The sequence below is a fragment of the Pseudorasbora parva genome, chromosome 3, assembly GCF_024679245.1.
Source record: "Pseudorasbora parva isolate DD20220531a chromosome 3, ASM2467924v1, whole genome shotgun sequence".
NCBI lineage: Eukaryota > Metazoa > Chordata > Actinopteri > Cypriniformes > Gobionidae > Pseudorasbora > Pseudorasbora parva.
The window spans coordinates 53,688,344-53,710,975 of NC_090174.1; the positions used below are offsets into that span (position 1 = coordinate 53,688,344).

The 22,632-nt window shown below is 37.2% G+C and overlaps 1 protein-coding gene across 2 annotated transcripts in view; it reads left to right on the forward strand.

Moving 5' to 3' along the window:
* The first annotated feature begins 539 nt into the window (after positions 1–539).
* The window catches only part of LOC137071461 (apoptosis-inducing factor 3), a 41,395-nt gene continuing 19,302 nt past the window's right edge, over positions 540–22,632 (forward strand). Inside the window, exons 1-3 of one of the 2 annotated variants that reach the window (XM_067439485.1) lie at positions 540–870; positions 17,693–17,919; positions 21,674–21,887. In XM_067439485.1, the coding sequence (XP_067295586.1) occupies positions 17,889–17,919; positions 21,674–21,887 (245 nt within the window). In that variant the 5' untranslated portion in view covers positions 540–870; positions 17,693–17,888. The remainder of the gene's footprint in view (positions 871–17,692; positions 17,920–21,673; positions 21,888–22,632) is intronic. The other variant, XM_067439486.1, reaches the window with a different exon arrangement.

Here is a 22,632-nt window from a genome sequence, read left to right on the forward strand (position 1 = left end):
AGTCTTAGCAAGTGCCACTAATGAGCACTAATGACACAGAATACAGAACGCAGGCGGCAGCATACGCAGCAATGAAGTGAGAACCTGAGATTTGATCTGCTAAAATGCCAAGTTAGCCCCATGACGTGGTATGTTTGAGAGAACAAAAAGAGATCACAGGAACAGAGTGATTTAGATAGCGGCCAGTCAAATGAAGCAGATTGATAGGTTGGGGGAGTGACAAAAAGGAGAGACGGAGTTGCAGGAGGGGGTGAAGAGCGAAAGGGAAAGTGGAGCGCTGGGAAAATTCATGCTGTGTTAGCATCCCTGAGCAACTCCATCAATACTGCATACAGCTGAGTTACTGGCAAGAGTCCTGCTGCTGCAACCCCAACCTCCGAGAGAGAGAGAGAGAGAGAGAGAGAGAGAGAGAGAGAGAGAGAGAAGGAGAGAGAGAGAGAGAGAGAGAGAGAGAGAGAGAGAGAGAGAGAGAGAGAGAGAAGGAGTGAGTAAAAAGAAAGAAGGGGGTAAAAAGAGAGGGTGTTTATTAAAGACAAGCACGAGAGAGAGAGAGAGAGAGAGAGAGAGAGAGAGAGAGAGAGAGCAGTTCTTACAATCGCCTCTGCTTTCTGGTGTGTGTGTGTGTGTGTGTATGTGTGTCAGAGGTTTGTGGTGGGACTGTGCCTTGATCTTGGGCTACTGCAGTAAAAGCGTGAGGAGGAGGCAGGAGAGGAGAGTGCTGCGCTCTGGAATTCTCCACAGGAAAGAGGAATAACATCAATCCAGCTCCACAGATAACATCAGACCGGATACCTAGTGACATTTCAGTGGGATCCTCACCACTTGCCTAATGCAGAAAACTCTGAGCACACCTGACTGAGACAGGACCAGGTGAGTAGATATCATGAACTCTCCGTTTGCCAGTGTTATGCAATTCAGATTGTAATCTGCTAGCACATGGAACAGTGCCTTATCAGATTTAATGAACTTCTGCAAGCAGATAAGATAAAGGAACGCTCTGTGCAGTACGTGTGACATCTGAGGTTGAATCTTTGCACTTGGAAGCTTGTTTGGTCATGTACAGTGCAGATCTGAGGTCCACAACGTTGGACTATAATAGCATGGTGCATTGAGATCTCAGATGATGGATGAACTTGTGTAAACTTTAGTTCTCACTATCTACCTCAGCTTTCTTTCTAACCAATCTGGGGTTCTCACAATCATGAGAAACCTAGAAATATCAGGAGTTTTGAAATTGTGATTTCCAGGCATGGAAAATACATCTTAAAAGTCATGGAAATATATAGTCAATTTTACTTTTAATACACTCTAAAAAATGCTGGGTTAAAAACAACCCAAGTTGGGTTGAAAATGCACCGACCCAACAATTGAGTTGTTTTAACCCAATGGTTGAGTTGTTTTAACCCAGTGGTTGAGTTGTTTTAACCCAGTGGTTGGGTTAAATGTTGCTTAAGACAACCCAATTGCTGGGTAAGAACAACTCAACCATTGGGTTAAAACAACCCAATTGTTGGGTCGGTGCATTTTCAACCCAACTTGGGTTGTTTTTAACCCAGCATTTTTTAGAGTGTAGTAATTCTTTACAGTAAGGTTTCATTTGTTAACATTACTTATTGTATTACTAACATAATCTAACCATGAGCAAAACATTTATTTACACTTTAATACAAATTCAGCTGTTCATTGTTTGTTCATGTTACTTAACAGTGCATAAATAATGTTAAAAAATACAAATTTTGATTTGAATAATGTTAAAATGAACATTAACAAAGATTAATGAATGCTGTAGAAGTGCAATTCATCATTAATTCATTAACTAACGAAACCTTATTGTAAAGTGTTGCCCTTTTACATTTAAGATAAGATTTAATCTACACTGTAAAAAAAAATGTTTTTTTTTGTTGGTTTAAATTAAAAAAGTAACTAACCTGGTTGCCTTAATTTTGAGTTTATTGAAATTAAAGTTTTTAGTTGTTACAATGAAGAAAATTTGTTTAATAAATAGAAACTCAAAATATTATTTTATCTGTACCACATAAAAAATGTGATAAATCATGAAAATAGCACTATTTGGCATGTTTCACTGCGTCATCAGAAATAAAACACACACAATTACCCAATATGATTACAAAATCTTTTAATAATATTTTAATAAAGGTTTTTGAATCTCAAAAAATGTTCATTGTATTAACTCAACATTTTAATTTCAATGAACTCAAAATTTTAAGGCAACCAGGTAACTTTTTTTCTAAATAATTTTTTACAGTTTTTAGATTTTTTAGATTAAATTAGAAGAAAGTCTCTGTTAAATAAATAAAAACATAAATGCACATTTAAATCCTTATCCAGTAATCAAGAATGACTGGGATCATACACTGTAAAATAATATTTTGAAAAAAAGTTACCTGGTTGCCTTACAATTTAGAGTTCATTGAAATTAAAATTTTGAGTTAATAAAATGAACATTTTTTTAAATCCAACAACCTTTATTAAAATATTATTAAAAGATTTTCTAAGCATATTGGGTAATTGTGTGTGTTTTATTTCTGATGACGCAGTGAAACATGCCAAATAGTGCTATTTTCATGATTTATCATTTTTTTTATGTGGTTCAGATACAATAATATTTTGAGTTTCTATTTATTAAACAAATTTCCTCATTGTATCAACTCAGATTTTTTAATTTCAATAAACTCAAAATTTTAAGGCAACTAGGTTACTTACTTTTTTAAGTTAAACCAACAAAAAACATTTTTTATTTTTTTTTACAGTGTAGGAATGTTTTCAATGTAAAAAAATATAGTAAGTTATGTGGTTGCCTTAACATTTTGAGTTTATTTAACTTAAAAATTTGAGTTAATACAGTGAAGAAGATTGGTTAAATAAATAGAAACTTAAAATATGTTATCTGAAACACATTAATTATTTAAGTTGATAGAAGTTTGTGATGACAAATTATGAAAATATTTTTTTGTTGTAAAATTGTTGTAAAAAAGTGAAAATTGCTTCAAAGTAAAGTCTACACTATTTTTTTAGTCTATTGAAGATGAAATGAAAAGTAGAGCTGAGCTTGAACATCAAAATCTTGGTATTAAAAGATATATCAAGGTTTCTCCTATGTTCAGACTTTTTGTTTCCCAGTGGTTTGTATGAAAATATAAATAATTAATTTTCTATAAGGTGCATTTGGACATTTCGACCAAATTATTTTCAAGCACCATTTGCTTTGACTGTTAAAGAAAATATGCAAGTAACAGCTAGAATTATAAGTGTGTGCCTAACCCACAGTACGGTTAGCATCTAAATTCCACAACCAGATCAGCGCTGAACTCCAGTGAACTTCTGATTATGGCAAAGACTTACAACCTGTCACACTTCTTCTAGTGGAACTCGAGCAGCAAGTAAAACACATCAAATGTCAAATATCAGAAGAAGCCAAGGGCCACGAGGGTCATGATGTTTGTTTGTTTCTTCTTTTCAGAGCTCGTAATGAGGAATCTGATTAGCCAGTAAGCCAGTATTTGAATTTCATTTGCACTGTAATAATCCCATGGCAGCTCGGAGTGATAAACTAAGTCAAACAAAAGCCTCTTTACATCTCACTACAACTCAAGACCGCTATTGTAGTTTTGGGGATTAACAAAGGAAAACTGTATTGCTCAGACACTTCTTTAAGGGGCCTACGGATGGACCCTTGGGTGCCAGACTGGCTACCAAAAAGATCTGTGACCTTATTGATTTTGATGGTTCACTTTAGACATTCCACTACATATAAGTAACTTTGCAACCACATGTCAACTAGCAGTCATAAGAGTATTAGTACTGTCTGCTAACTCTTTATTCTGATGGACTCTTAACACACATTCTACTGACTATAAGGAACTTTGCAACTACATGTCAACTTGTTCTATAAAACACCTAACCCTAAGGCCAGCTACACACTGGCGTTTCTGTTGCGTGTCAGCTGCGTGGCGTTTCCATGTCTTTGCACACCAGAAACGTGCAAGTGTTACTCACTGCATGAGTCAAACTAGTGGTACTCACTGCAGTCAAATTACATTCAGCCCCTCCTCTCTGGAGCTCCAATGGGGTGGAGGGATAGATGGGTAGGGGTAGGGGCAGAGTTAGGGTGTGATTGGATATTCTAGCTCCACCCATTAGGCACAAATTACGTTTGCCCCTCCATGTACTCTCCACCCATTTGCTCTGAAACGTGTCTGACGTGGCGCTGCTGCTACTAGGTGACATACAGGGAAGGTCTATACTTAATGTTAAACATATATAGCCGACTGATACATCAAAGACAACGTCGGCAGTATTGACGGCAAAGTGGGCTTCAGAATATTTTGTTCTGTATTGACAGGCGCAATATTTCAAACTCAATAATTATTATTACGATGATTGTATTTATTACAATTAGCTCTATATATGCATTTATGTCAACCTAGAGATTTTCAAATATCAAAATTTTATTTATTAATACGTAGACACATATTTTAATATTCTATTTTGCCAAAGTGTTGTGTGAAAAATAGGCGTCGGTTCTATTTAGTCAGTTATTAATCTATTAAATAAAATGAATTAGATAAAAATTCATATAAATAAACAAAAAAATTATCAAAATTATATAAATAAACAAGAAGAAATACATAATATACATTTCTACATTGAGTAGAACAACATATAATAATGTCATGTAAATATTTTTGTGTATAAATTGAGCGATTATAAAGGCATGATGCCTTATAGATTTTAAGGATGGGGTCCCTCGCACAGGGATGATCATATTTGGGGGTCCGTGGCTTTTAAAAGATTGAAAACCCCTGCATTAGATAATGCATTAGCTAACATAAACTAACAATGAGATATATACTTTTTTAAGCATTTATTAATCTTTGTTAATGTTAGTATATATGGAGTTGCTCATTGTTTATTCATGTTAGTTCACAGTACATTAACTAATGTTAACAAAAAGAACACTGGATTTTAAAAATGTATTAGTAAATGTTGAAATTAGAAATATTGTTCATTGTTAGTTTGTTAAATATGTGTAGTTAACTAATGCTTATAACCAAGACTTATAATTCAGACTTTTGTATGTTGGCAACTCATTTTATTTGATTTTCAGCCATTCTCGTTCCTATAAATCAAACATGTATGGCATTTATGACAAGGTGCCTATCTCTTAAAACATATCATGAATGCAATACATTTTTTGATTTATACTAGGAATGAGAACTACTTAAGTATTCATAAGCTGTGAATTACAGGCTATCATTAATAATAATCAGGCTATATCATAAATTAATATCCATCTATCAATGTGCTTGTGCTGTTTCCTGACGTGTCAGTCTCTAAACAAGTGCAAACATGTCACTGTTTGCTTGTACAGCACATCCATTCAAGACTAAATACAGCGAATGCTTACAGTACATGGCATCCCTGACTGAGGGTGCACGTAAATGTTCTGGTGTAAACACTCAAACAATGCTGCGATGCTTTGCCTGTATTCCTCTAGCATGTTGATCAAACAGCTGAGCTGCAATGCCAGCGGTGATGCTGGTGTTGTTTTTGAATAAATCTAGAGACAAATAGCAGTGAATGGAAAAAGGAGAGAGCAGGGTGAAGGTTGACAAACATTAGGTGCGGTTCTGCTTTGTTGTGAGTGTTCGCACTCTGATTTATCTTCCTTAGATCAGGGGACACTTTATCGTCTTGAGATCAGGGCAAATGGCCTAATGTTTAACCAGAATACACTTTTTACTAAAGGACTGTTGACAGCTTCTTGCTTCGAATTGTACAATCTATTGAATTAAATTCACCTTAAGGGATTTTGTCAGTAAAACTTTATCTGCCAGTGAAGTTTAGACTCAAAATATCAGCCCAAAGAACATTTTTATTGATTGTTCAGGGGGCTCCTGAGAAGACATGCCACCTTCCCTGGGTCATTTAATGAGAAATGTTTGAGTACCACACCTGACTTGGTATTCTGAGCACAGATTGAGACATTTTTGAGAAAAACTATATAAACATCACTAAAGTTAATTTGCTCTTTATTACTTTCTAGGAGAAATAATGACCAAGATCTCATGTAATAGTTTTTATTGCTGAGGTTTTTATTAGAGGTATCTTGCAGAGGCTAGGTACACTCTGGACTAAAAACAACCCAAGTTGGGTTGAAATTGGACTAAGCCAGGAATTGGTTTGTTTTAACCCAGCAATTGGGTTGTCTTAAGCAACATTTAACCCAACCGCTGGGTTAAAACAACCCAGTTGTGGGGTTAAAACAACCCTGTTGTGGGGTTAAAACAACTCAACCGTTGGGTTAAAACAACCCAGTTGTGGGGTTAAAACAACTCAACCGTTGGGTTAAAACAACCCTATTGCTGGGTTAGTCTAGCCTGACAAGCCAGACCCACATCAAGATGTTTGGTCTGGAAACTCACCATTGACTGCTCAATCCGAGGGGCGGGATAAACGGTTGTCTTTCAGACTCCCTCTGCATGGCGTGCACGCAATTGGATATCGCTACAACCAACCAGAGCAACGAAGGTGAAGCAGAGCTCGTTGACAGATTAAACTTTTGCTGTGTCTGGTCGGCAAAACTCCGAACACATCTTCCCTTTTTAAGAATGACTTCAGTGCCGTTCTTTGTTCTTTTCTCAGAGAAAAGCTCAACTCCAAGTCCTCCAGAGTCGCGGTCAAAGCTGAATCGAAAGACCGCCGTTCTCCAGCCTCTGTGTTTACTAGAAGCACAGGCACGGGCAACCCAGCCGTCATTGTATTAAGCCCCGCCCACCAACTCTATACACGATGTGATTGGCCCGACCAGAGTTGGGCGTTTACAGCTCAGAAGTGAATTGAGAGTTGCTAGACGACACTCGCGGCAGATTAGATTTTAATGGCCTACACCATTAAAAATGTTGGGGTCTGTAATATTTAGAAAAGTCTCATGCTCACCAAGGCTGCATTCATTTGATCAAAAATACAGTAAAATCATTCCTATTATGAAATATTACTCCAAATCAAAATAACTGTTTTTCCATTTTAATGTTTTTTAAATTTATACCTGTGATGGCAAAGCTGAATTTTCAGCATCTTTAGTGTCAATTTTTTTTTAAATTATCATCAATTTTGAAAACAGTTTTGCTGGACATTTTTTCAGGATTCATTGATGAAAAGAAAGTACAAAAGAACAGAAAATTAATTTAAAATAGAATCTTTTGTAATATCATAAATGTATTTACTGTTGCTTTTGATCAATTTAATGCATCATCTCTAAATTTTATAATTCATTTATTTAAAAAAAGGATAAAACTAGTAAACTTTCAGAAAAGGCTTTGACTATCCTGCATTTGAAGTTTCTCCATCTCTATTTCAAATTACACTCATTGCAGTATTTGTTTAATTTTAGTTCATTTTAATTTTTCTTTCTTGAATGCAAATTTAATTCAAAGTTCAATTCTGCATGCACAACGACTGTGTTATTCAATGTGTTAATTTTTATATGTATTCTCATGTAAATGAATGAATGACTGACACTGTGATAAAACCGACGCTGTCATGTATTTATTGCTGACACATGCTTCCATCTGTGGAGTTACATAGTTCCTGAAACCATCTACTGCTCAAGTCATGGCTGTGTGACACACATCACGGTGTAGCGGTGCCTTTTGTACTCGCGTGTCAGTCAGAGTCCAGGTGATAAACCGTGTGTGTGTGTGTGTGTGTGTGTGTGTTGGTGGAGGGGAGGCTGTGGGTGTGGGAAGGGGACAAACCTGTCCAGAGAAGCATTCCTTCAAATGTACTGGGTGGGACATTTCCAGTTCTTGGCAGAAGGATGGATGAGAGCCAGGCACGATCATACAGTAGGTATATTGTTTTTGTCATTGTCCCGTCTGGAATCTGGTTAAAACAGCACAGTCAGTCAGTGCTCAGCGTGTGGACAGTTGTGCTTGAGTAGGTTGTCTCTTAAAGGCTTTGAGGAGCAGAGAAAATGCTTTTGCAGGCTGATTTTTTTTGGAATGGTGTTGTGCGTTTTAATGAAATGGCTTTAGATTGAGGGCCTTATAATGCAGTCTTAGGCCAGCTTTGCTGGTATGTTGCAGTATTGTAAGTAGAGCTGTAACTTGCAACTGTCAGAACGATTTGGTGGAACAGCAGGGGTAGAAAATTAAAGTCTGCTGGATCGGTAATGATCCTGAGGGAGCCAGTGTCTTTCATGAAGAACATTGCCATAAGAAAATATGACTGCTCTTTCATAGTTCTTGAGACTACATTGAGTTAATTATCAACTATGCCTCCTAAAAAAGACACACATTTGACACAGTAGTAGTTACACCTAAAATGTCCACTGGCTATTTTTTTAAACAACATCAGCATTTCAGGTCATAATGTAAACTACTGTTCAAAAGTTTTGAGTCAGTAAAGATGTTTTTAATGTTTTTTAATGAAGCCTTTTTTTGCTCACCAAGGCTGCATTTATTTGACCAAAATTACTGTAAAAACAGGAAACAATATTACAATTTTAAATTACAGTTTGAATATATTTCAAAATATATTTCATACCTGTGATTATAAAGCTGATTTTTCAGCATCATTACTCCAGTCTTCAGTGTCACATGATCCTTCAGAAATCATTCTAATATGGCGATTTGCTGCTCAAGAAACATTTATGATTATTATCAATGTTCAAAACAGTTGTGCTGCTTAATATTTTTGAGAAAATGGTAATGCATTCTTTTTTAGGATTCTTTGATAAATAGAAAGTTCAAAAGAACAGCATTTTTTATTTATTTATTTGAAATAGAAATCTTTCAAACATTATAACATACAAGTCTTTATTGTCACTTTTGAGCAATTTAATGCATCCTTGCTCAAAAAAAGTGTTTATTTCTTTAAGAAAAAAAATCTTACTGACCCCAAATGTTTGAAAAGGATTGTAAATGAATGGGAATATCAAATATCAAATGGAAAGTATATTTTAGGCACTCTGATGGAATTTATTTGAGGTTTTTCACCCTTTTTAATTACCTTTTCATCTCAACTAGTTAATTTTTTAATAGTCTTACATAATTTTTTTCTAATACTATTATTTTGTTATTTTACTAATTTTTTTTGTTAATAATTTAGTCTCTCAAATAACATGATCATAATAAAACGCCAGATTACATTATAATCTATGTTATATAATCTATATTATAATCTATAATCTGTCTGTTATATTATATGCTATATGTCATCTTGACAAGAGCCTATTTCATGTCAACCGCCCAGTAATAGTTTAGAGCTATACATTTTTATTGCAATATGAATAACGTTAACATGACAATAACGCATAACAGTTTAAAAAATTGCGATGTTAATAGAGTGGTGCAGATGTGTGATCACTTTATAGGCCAAAAAATGGAAGCGAGTTAGTATTTTAGCTCTTCCATTTCCATTGTCCCAAATTCTGTGTTTTTTGAATTTTGAACACAAGCACAGGACACTTTCACGTTTTTTTTTCGCTTTTAAGAAAATATTTGACTAACAAGGGGCTAAATGGAACTTTGCTCATAATTATGCTCATGATTGTGTTCTTATAAACTATATTAACTCAGACTTTCTTGGAAAATGTTTTTAGATAAAAGCTGAAAGAGTTGGAAGCTTAGGGGTGATGACGTTGAAGTCTATAGCCTACCTTTAGCTTTTTACTTCTGCCAACTGCAATTTAGTATATATTATATATATTACTAGTCTTTTGCTGGATCTTCAGGTATTGTGGTAGCTGTAGTGAGTCTGACAGCCTGTTTACAGCAAAGATTTTTTTGCTTTTGGCTCAAGGACAGACATAACGGTAAGCGAGAGGGAGAACTGCGTCATATGTTGTGAAGGCTGAAAATCTGATTAACCTACTTTAGGGGAAAAATTGAAATATTTGGGGCTTGCTCTCCGATTGCCCAGAAAGGCCAGCAGTTGATCCTACAAAGAAGTTGGTACGTGACTCACTCAATTGGGAGCAAAGCAATGTGACAATGTAAAACTTTTAATAGCCTGTGCTAATCAGTAAGGAGTATTTGTGACAAACAAATGATGTAGTGAATTAGCTTGTTGCTTAGTGGGTGAATCTGATGCAACCTGTCGAGACATAGACTTTTTTGCATTGTGGCATGGCAAATTTTTCTCAATAATACTGTAGTACAGTAAAATTACATTTGCATCAAAATTTTGAAATTTTGAAAAATTGTAAAAAATTTTTTTTTTTTTTTTAGGTCATTGTATTATTATCTGCCTTTAATCGCTAACTTATAAAATATAAATAGTACTATTATTGTTTTTTGATAATTACTGTAATGCATTAGTGAGCATAAAAGTGAATTAAAGAGAATTTGCTTAAATTTCATGAAAGTAATGTCAAAATGTGTTCCTGGGACCCAGTAATAGACTTTTGTCCACTGTAGTGGACATTATATTTTAGTGAGTTTCTGTGACATCACACACGTCACAGTTTTGAGTCAGGATGTCCTTTATAGAGCACATTCAGGGCTTTGCACAGATACCAAATGTTTGGAGGTTTCACCAGGACAACAACAACTTCTTGGTCTTTTAAAATGGCTGACATTAATGTTTAGCACGCTTATGGAAATATGATAATATTTTGTAATTATTCTTTAAATCTGATTAATTTTCTAATTGTTTGTTATAAATCAACATCTCAGGAAAATGCTATGGGGTTTCTAATCAAAATATGACTTTTTGTTACAAAACAGGGCATTGATTTCATAAATGTCCACTGTAGAGGACACCAGGACGTAAATCATGTTTATCAGGCATTTTGGAGACACAAACAGTAAATAGGGAAATAAATTACATAACAATATTCCTATGAAATATTACATATTATTATGGAAATGTTGCCAATTATTACTCCCCTTATTACACTTCTTTTTTTCATTACTTGTTGCACCAAGAACACAATAATATGCAAAATAGATGCAATATACCGATACATTGTATTGAATGGGAAAATCCAAGTATGGCCATTTTACCCACATATTGCATAAAGTAAGATGGTATGTCAAAGCATTCAGTTATATCTTTTATAGCATAGCTCAGAATCATCTTTAAAAAAAAAGTTTGTTTTAAAAAAATCCTGAAACTGTAAAATGTATTTGTGAATTAAAAATAAATCCCATTGTTTTTGCCTATTGATGCAATTTCATTTCATAATTTTTTTTTAACAACTGAGTCCTGGTGTCAACTACAGAGGACATATCATATCATAACATATGAATAAAATATCATTTTCCAAAAAAATAATTTGTCCATTTGTTTCTTATGCTCTAAACAATCTAATGACATGAAAAAATACAAAATTCGAAAAACTTTTTTTTTCTAGGTTCCAGGAGGTTAATGCAAAATATATTCTCCTAAATAATTTATTTAGATTTTGGTGTGAATTGTGACAATTTCGACAAAGACATGTTGAGATTTATTGTAATTGATAAATGTGTTCTTATAGTAAAAGGGCATGGGTAAGAGTGTGAGAGAGAGGGTGGAATAAAATGACCACCTTATTTATTTACCTTCATATAAGCCATAAACCATAATGTATTGTGCACAGCTTCTATAGCCAGATTCACAGTTGCTATGGAGATTTTCATAAATTCTTCAGGAATAACAGAAATGGCTCTTTTCTGCCAGCAGGAAGAGAGAGGCGGTCTATTTTTTGCTTTTTGTTACAGTCAGTCCATTTTGGTGATGCTTTTGGGATTTATAAAAATATGTTTTTGTGTGCATACTGCTATTTCTATTTACAATAAACAAAGAAGATCAGTGCAAATCTCTGAGAGCAACAAGAGGAGAATTGAGCACAGAGAGTGTCAATTCTGTTCATTTGATTTGTTTTTCAACCAGCAGATCATCAAATCTATTTCCTGTGACAGCTCTCAAAGCTTGTGTTTTGAAGATTCCCAAAGTTTGCTGCTTCTGCTCCTGTTTTGTTTGTGGAACGTTTCCTTTCCTTAATTAAGGCAAACTTTTGTTTTTTTTACTCGCCACTTCACAGACCTTTGGGTGTGATGTGAATATCAAGTGGCTCTTGAGCTTAGACACTGATGCTGAGGCATTTAAGCTCATGTTAGGCTGAAATCAGGGATTTGTTTTATTGAACTCTTTTTCATCCTCCAGAAAAACAGAAACAGAAAAAAATAAGGAAGTTGTGGGTAAAATGAATACTTTGAAATCTGTGGAACAAGATCTTCTCAAGTGTTAGTGAAAGTACAGTACAGATGTCAATGAGGGTAATGGTTAACTCTGGAAAAGGGCTGAAAACAGATTCAAGTGGAAAACTGAGAACAATTAGAGTTTAAGATTTTAAGACTTTTATTTAAGATGCATGCTCCTGCATATGTAAGAACACAGTTGAAGATCTGTTGGGTTTCTATGTTTCTATGGGGACATTCCATAGACATAATTATTTTTATACTGTACAAACTCTATATTCTCTCCCATTACACTAACCCCTTAGCCTGACAAGCCAGACCCACATCAAGATGTTTGGTCTGGAAACTCACCATAGACAGGGCTCAATCCGAGGGGCGGGATAAACGGTTGTCTTTCAAACTCCCTCTGCGCTACAACCAACCAGAGCAACGAAGGTGAAAAAGAGCTGGTTGACAGATTAAACATTCGCCATATCCGGTCGGCTAAACTCCGAACACATCTTCCCTTCTTAAGAATGACTTCAGTGCCGTTCTTTGTTCTTTTCTCAGAGAAAAGCTTAACTCCAAGTCTTCCAGAGTCGCAGTCAAAGCTGATTCGAAAGACCGCCGTTCGCCAGTTTCTGTGTTTACTAGAAGCACGCAAACGCAACTCGGCCGTCGTCATTATGGCCCAACGACTCTATACACGATGTGATTGGCCCGTCCAGATTGTGAGGAATACAGCTCAGAAAGGTATTGAGAGTTCCTAGACGACACTTGCGGGCAGATTAAATTTGCTGCCGCTAGGGTGCGTCTAGATTTCTAGGCTACTAACCCCTACCCATCACAGAAATCTCTTTCTGTTCTAAATTTAAAAAAAAACATCACTTAGTATGATTTATAAGATGATTTATAATTTTCTTCATGGGGACCAAAACATGTCCCCATAAGGTTTTAGGATATTGCCATCATTTAGGGGACATAAACACACATACATGTACACATCTGTTTTTTTTAACAAAAATATCATTGCTCAAATTCTGTCTTAAATTATTATTTGCTTTAAATATACACTAATATACACTTGGTACTTGCCTGACTGCATTGTGCCAAGTGTAAAGTTTAGTGGAGGGGGGGTTATGGAGTGGCATGGTTTTTCAGAGGTTGGCCCCTTAGTTCCAGTGAAAGGAACTATAAATGCTTCAGCATACCAAGACATTTTGGACAATTTCATGCTCCCAACTTTGTGGGAATGGTTGGGGATGGCTCCTTCCTTTTCCAAAATAACTGCGCACCAGTGCAAAAGGCGTCGGTCCATAAAGACATGGATGAGCGAGTTTGGTGTGGAGGATCTTGACTGACCTGCACAGAGTCCTGACCTCAACTTAATAAAACACCTTTGGGCTGAATTAGAGCGAGACTGTGAGCCAGGCCTTCTCGTCCAACATCAGGTCCTGACCTCACAAATGCTCTCCTAGAAAAATGGTCAAAAATTCCCATGAACACACTCCTAAAACTTGTGGAAAGCCTTCCCAGAAGAGCTGTTATAGCTGTAAAGGGAGGGGCAACTCCAAATTAAACCCTACGGATTAAGAATGGGATGTCATTAAAGTTCATGTGCCTATAAAGGCAGGTGTCCCAAAACTTTTGGCAATATACCTCTGAGCATTAAACTTGAATAGGATAAATTATTTTAGCAAAAACATTACACATTGACCTTTAATATTATGTCTCCAACAGGATCAATTGTATTCCTGTTGCCCTGCTGAATTCTTGCAATTCCCTAAGAGGAATTTTAATTCACTGTCCCATTCACCATGGGCGCAGAGATCCTAGATCAATGTCAAACATGCAGTTTTCTTGATTTATATTAGTTTGTATTGAAGAAGCAAGGGTACTGTAGACAAGGGCAATTTGCAATGAAATGATAGTAAGGTGATATGAACCGTCTGACCTTAATATTACATTCTGTTGACTGGCTGGGTTCCCATTATTATCTACACTTTTACAACATTTGCATTTCATCAGACTTGACATAAACATCTGAAGAAAGTTTGCTCAATAGCTATATTGCTACAGGTTTACAGAGAGGCAAGTGATGGACAGTGACACAATGGGAATGTTTTCTGTTTTTATTGCCAATGTGTGAACAGCTTTTAATGAAAAATAACATAAAACGAGACATTTCCCTATGTCCTAGAAAATACCTGTGGATTGACTTTTATGTGAAGGACTGAAAATCCAAAGGATGTGATGTTTACGTTCACTCCTGAGAGCCTTTTGTTCTGTGACACATACAATGAATGCTTATACAATGTTCAGCATAAGGGTTGACATTTATGTGATGAAAGTCAAGTCGATGTCGACCAGTCGGTGATGAACAAATACGCCTGGACACAAGTTGGCTTATGCAGTTATGGCATATGATGCTGCGCTGCCCACATGGCTATTGCTCCTGCATAACAGCTTATTTATTACGTTTATAAGAATGCATTAGTGGGCGAGCGATTGCATGTAAAGTAACCTGGCAGCGTCTTTCTACTAATAGTGAAGCTGTGGGTTTTAGTTCCGAAAAAATATATGCAAGAACTTTTCAGTTTCTAAGCTATTTTATTGATAAATCACAGAACAGTGTTGACAATACATTTCTGCTCTACTTAATGTTTCTTTGTGCGCGTGATCTGCTCGTGATGGGCATTAGTTTACATTGGTGATGAACTTACGTGTACATTTAAGCTTTTTAAATCGTGCATTCACTCGATCATTTTCAGCATCCAGATGGTTTAAACAAACATATACGCAAACAAACGTTCTTGTGGAGTGCTCTCTGAGTATGCAATACGAAGCGTAAATGTGGGGCTTCAAAGATTTCTTATCCTGTTGTGCCCTCAGGCCATGATCAGCGAATAGTTGACATCAACTTAAAGCGTCATGGCTGAGCATTAACATCGACTTGTATGTGCAACCCCTAGTTCACGTCAGGATAATGCAGAAAGAGCTATTTTGTACTGTAATGTCAATGTGCCATGCAAACAAAATGGATTAATTCAAACTATAACATAAATAGTTTCACATAGTCTGAGCCTCAGACGTCACACCCACAAACTGTTGACCGAACGTCTGATGCATATGGCACACTTATCTAGAAACACTTAAAGGGATAGTTCACCCAAAAATGAAAATGTAATATTTATCTGCTTACCCCCAGTCCATCCAAGATCTAGTCTTTGTTTCTTCAGTAGAACACAAAAGAAGATTTTTAACCTCAACTGTTGCAGTCTGCCAGTCATAATGCATGTGAATGGGTAACAACTCTTTGAGAGTAAAAAAAAAACATGCTTAGACAACATGCACAAAAACCCTGCTGCTCATGACGACACATTGATGTCTTAAGACACGAAATAATTGGTTTCTGTGAGAAACTGAACAGTATTTATGTCATTTTTTTTACCTCATATCCAGACAAATCTCATCTAGTGTTCCCAACCGTCATTACTTCCGTCTGGTAAGGTCAAACTGGCACAATCATATATATATATCATTAGTGCCTGCGCGGATTGGCTGAATGAGGCATCTACATAATATCTATGATAGCGCCAGTTTGACCTTACCAGACAGAAGTAATGACGGATGGAAACACTAGATGAGATTCGTCTGGATATGAGGTAAAAAAAATTACATAAATACTGTTCAGTTTCTCACTTTAAGGAGTTTTGAAGTCGTCATCTGGTCCGCCTGGAAACAAATTGTGAAACCAAACTCCCTCATGAAAGAAGAAAGCTAACATGTTTACAACTGTGACAAAGAGCGCTTACTAGGATCTACGAAACACTGGATTTTTAAAAGTATGTGAAGTTGGTGGTTGCGCTAAACTTGTTTCTGAGTGAATCATTTATAGATGCACGCCAGTCTGTTATTGTAAAAAAATATGGACGATGCATCTTCACTACCTTCCACTGAAGAAAAGTGAAGCCGCCAACATCCGAATATGGCGCTGACATCTTGCACAGATTTGGGACAGAGTATGCGCAGTAGTAAACGCAGGAACGGAGTCTGCGCAGTAGAGAGCAGGAGGTAGAGCCACGATATCAAAAGCCTGCACACATGATCAGATACTTTCTTACCCGCCGCTTTCTCACTGCTGTCATTTGTGTTTATTTTGTTATTGAGAGGAACGCACGTAGAAAATATCCATCTAAACGTCCCTCTCAGCAGCGTGGACAGCATGGGCATGTTTGTTAAGGTAAAGTATACCATTACAAAGGTATTACCAACTTCTTTTTACTTCTGAGCGAAGAACGAGAAAATAACTTTGCTGTGAGTATATTGGGGCATTGAATCATGTTCAGTCTCTTGTACATTAGGTGAGCACAAGTGTGCGAGCACGAGCAATAAGTTGCTAGCTGCAGTTCACTTAATGGCCACAGGTGTCCCTGTTTACACCTGGTATTAAGATGCGTTTTGGTTGATCGGATCACAAGTGGATGACGCTAAATACAAGTGTAAATGAGGTCAAAAACATTTTGAGCTTGTTCATTTTCGACCACTTCTAAAGGTATTTTAAACAATGCATTCGACCGGAAATTGCAGATACAATGTAAAGTATTTGCTCTGGCTCTTGTTTTAAATCATTTTGTTCCATTATTATTGCTTGTTGTCATATTTTGACGACACGCAGAATGTGGCGGTTGGTCTGTGTTGTATTTGACCCTCCTCCACTGGGATTGGACGGCTGGGTAAAAAAGTGACAGTGATGAGCTGTTTTACTCAAAGTTGAACATTCTTCAACTCTCGGGCGACCGGTAAAAAAATGGTGAACGCTCAGAGCTTGAGCGTGAGATACTCGCTCAACGTCTCGTTGCACTCCAGGTGTTTTAAAAATGTGGCGCTCCCATTGAAAACAATTGAAAACACCAGCCAGTAGTGTGAAAAAACGCTTTGGTGTTTTGGCCTAAGGGTTTTCGGAATTCTACATATAGCTATTTTAACCAATTTTGGGTCATATGACCTTCAAGCCATGCTGCACAAAAATAACCAAATGCCAGTTAAAGGTAAAGACAGCAAACAGATGTGGAATTTTAACTTCTATAAAGTGGTCCGGGCCAAAAAAAAAAAGTAAAATGTACCCAGACTTATGAAACCCTAAACTCATTTTCTGATGTCTGGAGTTAAAAATCTTAATTTTTGTCCTACTGAAGAAACAAACACGCCTACATCTTGGATGCCCTGAGGGTAAGCAGATAAACATCACATTTTCATTTTTGAGTGAACTATCCCTTTAATGTTATTCTGGTAGGATGGATTGCTGTTCAACAACAAAACTAACCTGATGAAGCTGTTTGGACGAAAAAATGCTGTTTAAGCTAGTTGCCTGGTGGGGTTACTAGCATATCAGCCTCCAAAGCACAATACATACTGGTCGTGTTGGTTTAATAGCAAAGCCATGGTGTATGAGAGGAAACTGTAAATTAGTTCACAACCAAACTATTATGTTATTTTTTCCCCAGGCTGTGTATCATGTACAATCGCTGATCTCTGAGATGGCCGTGTGGGCCCGACGGGCCAGAATTTCCCCCCTGCAGCGCTGCCTCCACCTCCTCCAGGGCCAGCGGCCCACCCTGTGTGTCTGATCCGCCCAGCCCTGCTAACACCCATCCTGGGCTTCCCTCTCATCGGGCCACCTGGCTTCACTCCGGGCCCATCATGGGAGGATGCCTCTCCAAACCCAAACCAGGTGATGAGCATATAGAAAACCCTTAGTCTGTGTAGTGTTCCCCGTTGATTAAATCCTGTAATAATTGAGACTTGTCTCTCCACCTACAGTATATATAGGTCAGTTAATGTGGCCCCTGACTGCTGTTATGATGTGGCTCTCCTTTAGTGCAGGAGGAATTTTAATGCTCTTAATTGCTGTGTTCAAGAGGATTAGACAGTGGAATATGAGTTGTGTTTCGAATGTTTCACAATGCATCGCTGTTTCTGTTCTGTGGTGGCTGGGGGAGGGGGTACTACAGAGGGGCACCGAAACGACTTTCATCTGTCCAAAGACTCGATTGTGAAAGTGTGATTGTGGGTGTTGGATTTCAGAGGGCGCAGAGAAAGACCGAACGGTGCAAGCCAGTCAGACACTGTGCTTTGAAAATTACCTAACAAATGACTGACTTTCTATTCAGGTCTAGCAGTATGTCAGAGAACTGGGATCACTAGGAAGTTGTTTCACTCACTAATTTTAATCACAAACTGCTCTTGCAAAATGTGAATCTATTAAGGTTCCTGCCATCTCAAGAATGTGAGCCATTCTCAAGAAATGGTGCCATTTGGGCCTGAAAAGTTCAGGATTTTATCCAGCAAGCAGTGTTCATTTTGACAGCAAATTTTTATTTAGTTTTAGCCATAGTCTTTTGGCCAAAATGCCATTTAGTTTTTGTCATATTTTAGTAATTTGAAGTCATATTAAAGTTTGAACATGCAATACAGACATATGTAGATTTAAAGGGGTACTTCAGTGCTGGATAGATGAATCTGCATTTAAACTGGGTCATTATTGTAGAAATGTGAAATTAGTTTGAATTTGGTGCCTTCTAGACTGAGAAAAGACTGAAAATGTATTTTTGTCTCATGGGAATGAAAGACTACAACTCCCAGAATTCTTCGCTGCCCTGTGAGGCCATTCCCAAAGCCACCAACTTGATTACTGTGACTGAGTTAGAGAACAGACACTACAATTAAATATTGAACGTGTCTGTTCAATATAATGATGGAGTCGCCGCCTGAGTCTCACAGCACTAACGATTACATTTAACGTCATTAATTAGCTGATGAGCTCTCGTGATGAGAGCTGAGGTAATCGCGACAGCACTCGCGACATACATTCACAGCGTGTCTCCAGTCTGGCACGTTTTCAGTTCATGCCTTTGAAAGCTTAACCTTTATAGAAATTAATTTGAGAAGTTAAAACACTTACATTGCTCAGCATCCATTTAAATAAATGCCTGCCGCTTAGCTGAGTGCTGTGAGTGCGATCGCCATCCCTCATGCGCGGGTTCAAAACATGCGGAAATGGCTCCCTCTGCTGGCTGTAGTCTTTAGCCTTTGGCCAAACATGCCAAAGATGATGCAAATTCGGGAGGAATTTTTCCAGAAATAAAATGCATAAATCTCTTGTCTCAGGGGGATATTAGGGGGGAAAGCACAATCATTTGATTATACTCCAGGGTTTCTACTGATACAAAGCCATATGCTAATCACTGAAGTTACCCTTTAACTGCTTTGACATATACCATGTCTTGATTTATCTTAAAATTATTATTTTAAGGCTGCTGTATTAGTGTAAATACTCTCCAAAATGAACATTTTGACATAACATTTTGTATATTTGTCCATTGAGATGCAAAAGAGAGCTTAAATCAGTACTCGCACGCTGTAAGAAGTAGCTTTCTGTGTGTACGGCACAGAAAACTGCACCGAATACAGTTCTCTTCCGTGACGTCAGGCTTATTTAGATCTGTCCATATGTCTGCTCTTCTCTTTCTCCCAGACATTTACATTTTTTAATGCTTTATGAGACGCGCATCAAGCGCAGGCCAACTCCTGTCTCACGGGTAGATCAGCACATTATAACTGAAATGTGCGCATATACCACACAGGCAGGACATCAGTTCCGACTGGATCTCATTCTCTTCCCAAATCATCCTACCCTTACATTTTCGTCCAGTGTTTATTTGTGGACAAAAATCTCAATATAGATTTTTGTCATAGTTTTTGTCATTTGAACGTAGATCGTCTCATTTTCGTCTGTGACAAGATGTTGTTTGTGTGACAAAATTATTCGTCAAAGAAATTAACACTGCCAGCAAGGATGCATTACATTTATCAAAAGTGACAGTTAAGACATTTATAATGTTACAAATAATTTTTATTTAAAATAAATGCTGTCCTTTCAATTAATTAAAGAATCCTGAAAAAAATCCATCATGGTTTCCATTAAAAAAGTTCCATTTTGAAACAGTTATTTTATTGATTGTTGTTATTATAGATATATAGATAATTATAATTAGAAAATATTTTTTCTTGTAGGCTGAATAAGGGAGTGAGATTTTCCTTAAATGAGTATGTTCACTGAATGATCTGTCAGATGTTATTTTCTCTGTTCTGACACTGAAAACAAAGCGTCTGGAGCCAGCTCTGTGATGGAGAGTTTTCTTTTCTTTCCTTTCCTCCGCCGGCTCAGTCATCTTGCATGATTTTCCATTGATTTTAATTAAGCTTCACTCAGCAGGTGTGAATTCCTGTGTGATTAAGGCATAAGAAGCAGACCCTCAGCACATTTTTCCGGCCAAAGAGAAAGCCAGCAAGATTGGACTGTAATGGAAGCACATTGCACAATCACCTTATATAAAGACTGTATACATTAAATAGTGCTTCGCTTCCCAGTGTTCTTCCAGCTGTGTCCGAACTTATGATGCTATTTCTACAGATTTCTACTTTATTGGCATTTATGATTCCATAAAGAACCTTTAACATCCATGGAACCTTTCCATTGCACATAAGTTCTTTAGATTATGTTCTTCACACTGAGACAAAATGTTTTTTAAGAGCTGCTCACTAAAAGGTTCTTTGGGGAACCAGAAATGTTTCTTCTACAGTATGCTGTAAAAACCTAGCCTGACAAGCCAGACCCACATCAAGATGTTTGGTCTGGAAACTCACCATAGACAGGGCTCAATCCGAGGGGCGGGATAAACGGTTGTCTTTCAAACTCCCTCTGCACGCGATAGGATAGCGCTGCGCCAACCAGAGCAACGAAGGTGAAACAGAGCTTGTTGACTGATTAAACATTCGCCGTATCCGGTCGGCAAAACTCCGAACACATCTTCCCTTTTTAAGAATGACTTCAGTGCCGTTCTTTGTTCTTTTCTCAGAGAAAAGCTTAACTCCAAGTCTTCCAGAGTCGCGGTCAAAGCTGATTCGAAAGACCGCCGCCGTTCGCCAGTTTCTGTGTTTACTAGAAGCACGCAAACGCAACTCGGCCGTCGTCATTATGGCCCCGCCCACCGACTCTATACACGATGTGATTGGCCCGACAAGAGTTTAGCGATTACAGCTCAGAAGGGTATTGAGAGTTGCTAGACGACACTCGTGGGCAGATTAGATTTGCTGCCGCTAGGGTGCGTCTAGATTTCTAGGCTAGTGAAAACCCCCTTTTGGGACCTTTATTTTAAAGAGTAAATATTAGGTTAAATTTTACTTGACATTGCTATGAAACATTAAACATGACAAGACTTCTTAAAGAGGTACCTACATATTAAAAATGCTATCCATTTTGTCATTGCACATCATTTTCCCCAGAGTTCAATGTGGCGACATATAGAGCTTACATTTACTTCAATTAAATGTAAAAGGGGATTACATTTGAATCGATTAGCTATCTGAAGAACAGAATCTTGTCTTATTCTCTTTTGTACTTATATCATGCAAATTTTTTGCAGTAGAGGTCAAAGTTGAGCTCAATCTTCTGGACAAAGAGAAGGAGGTGGACCTGATGTCTCCTAACGGAAAGGCAAGTCCATTTTCAGAATGCAGACCCAACGGATCTCTGGGACACTGTTCCGACGAGGACAGCATGACGCTGCGACCGCAGCGCAAACACAGAGATTTCATAGAGGCGTCCGTCTGCCATGTTAAAGACCTTGAGAATGGACAGTAAGTTTTTTTTTTTTAAAAAGTCTTTGTTAAAGCATTATAAGCCATGATCCAAGCCAATCTGCTGCAAAATTACAAACTTTGATTTGAAGCAAAAAAAGTATTTAAAATAATGTTTACAAAAGGGGTTTTTCTTAGCGATGTCATAGAACAGTGGTTCTCTTTTTTTTATATCTGCCCCCTTAATTTGATTTTCAGGTGCATTTTTTTTTACCTTTAAAAATGCAAAGCTTTTATAACCCTATTAAATGTATGTCATTTTTATGTCACGTTCCTAAAATTCTATTGATTTATTAATATAATAAATAAAGCAATGAATCAATCTAAATCAATAGTTTCATTCAACATTAAATCAGTATCAACAAAAGCCATCAGCTGCATCTATATGTATTTATACACTGTTGTTTATGATTGCTACTTAGAGGTGGCAAGAATACAATTACAAAGTGTTGAGAGATAATGTTGTGCATAAAAATGTTCAATAGAGAAATATTAATGAAACAAAGGGGTGCTTTTAAATATTAAACTAAAACCACCAGTAGGTGGTGGCAAGTCTGTCTAAATCATAGACAGCAAAAGAAATGGACAGAGCGTTCCCATAGACTTCAACGGCGGAAAGTGAGGCCAATCAGAGGCACTCACTTCCTGATGGCTGAGCGAACTGCGCAGGCTCAGACTGAGCTTGACGACGTAGATGTGACGTGAGCCTTCTGTCTGACAGCTGTAGGTCTTCTAGTAGATGTGG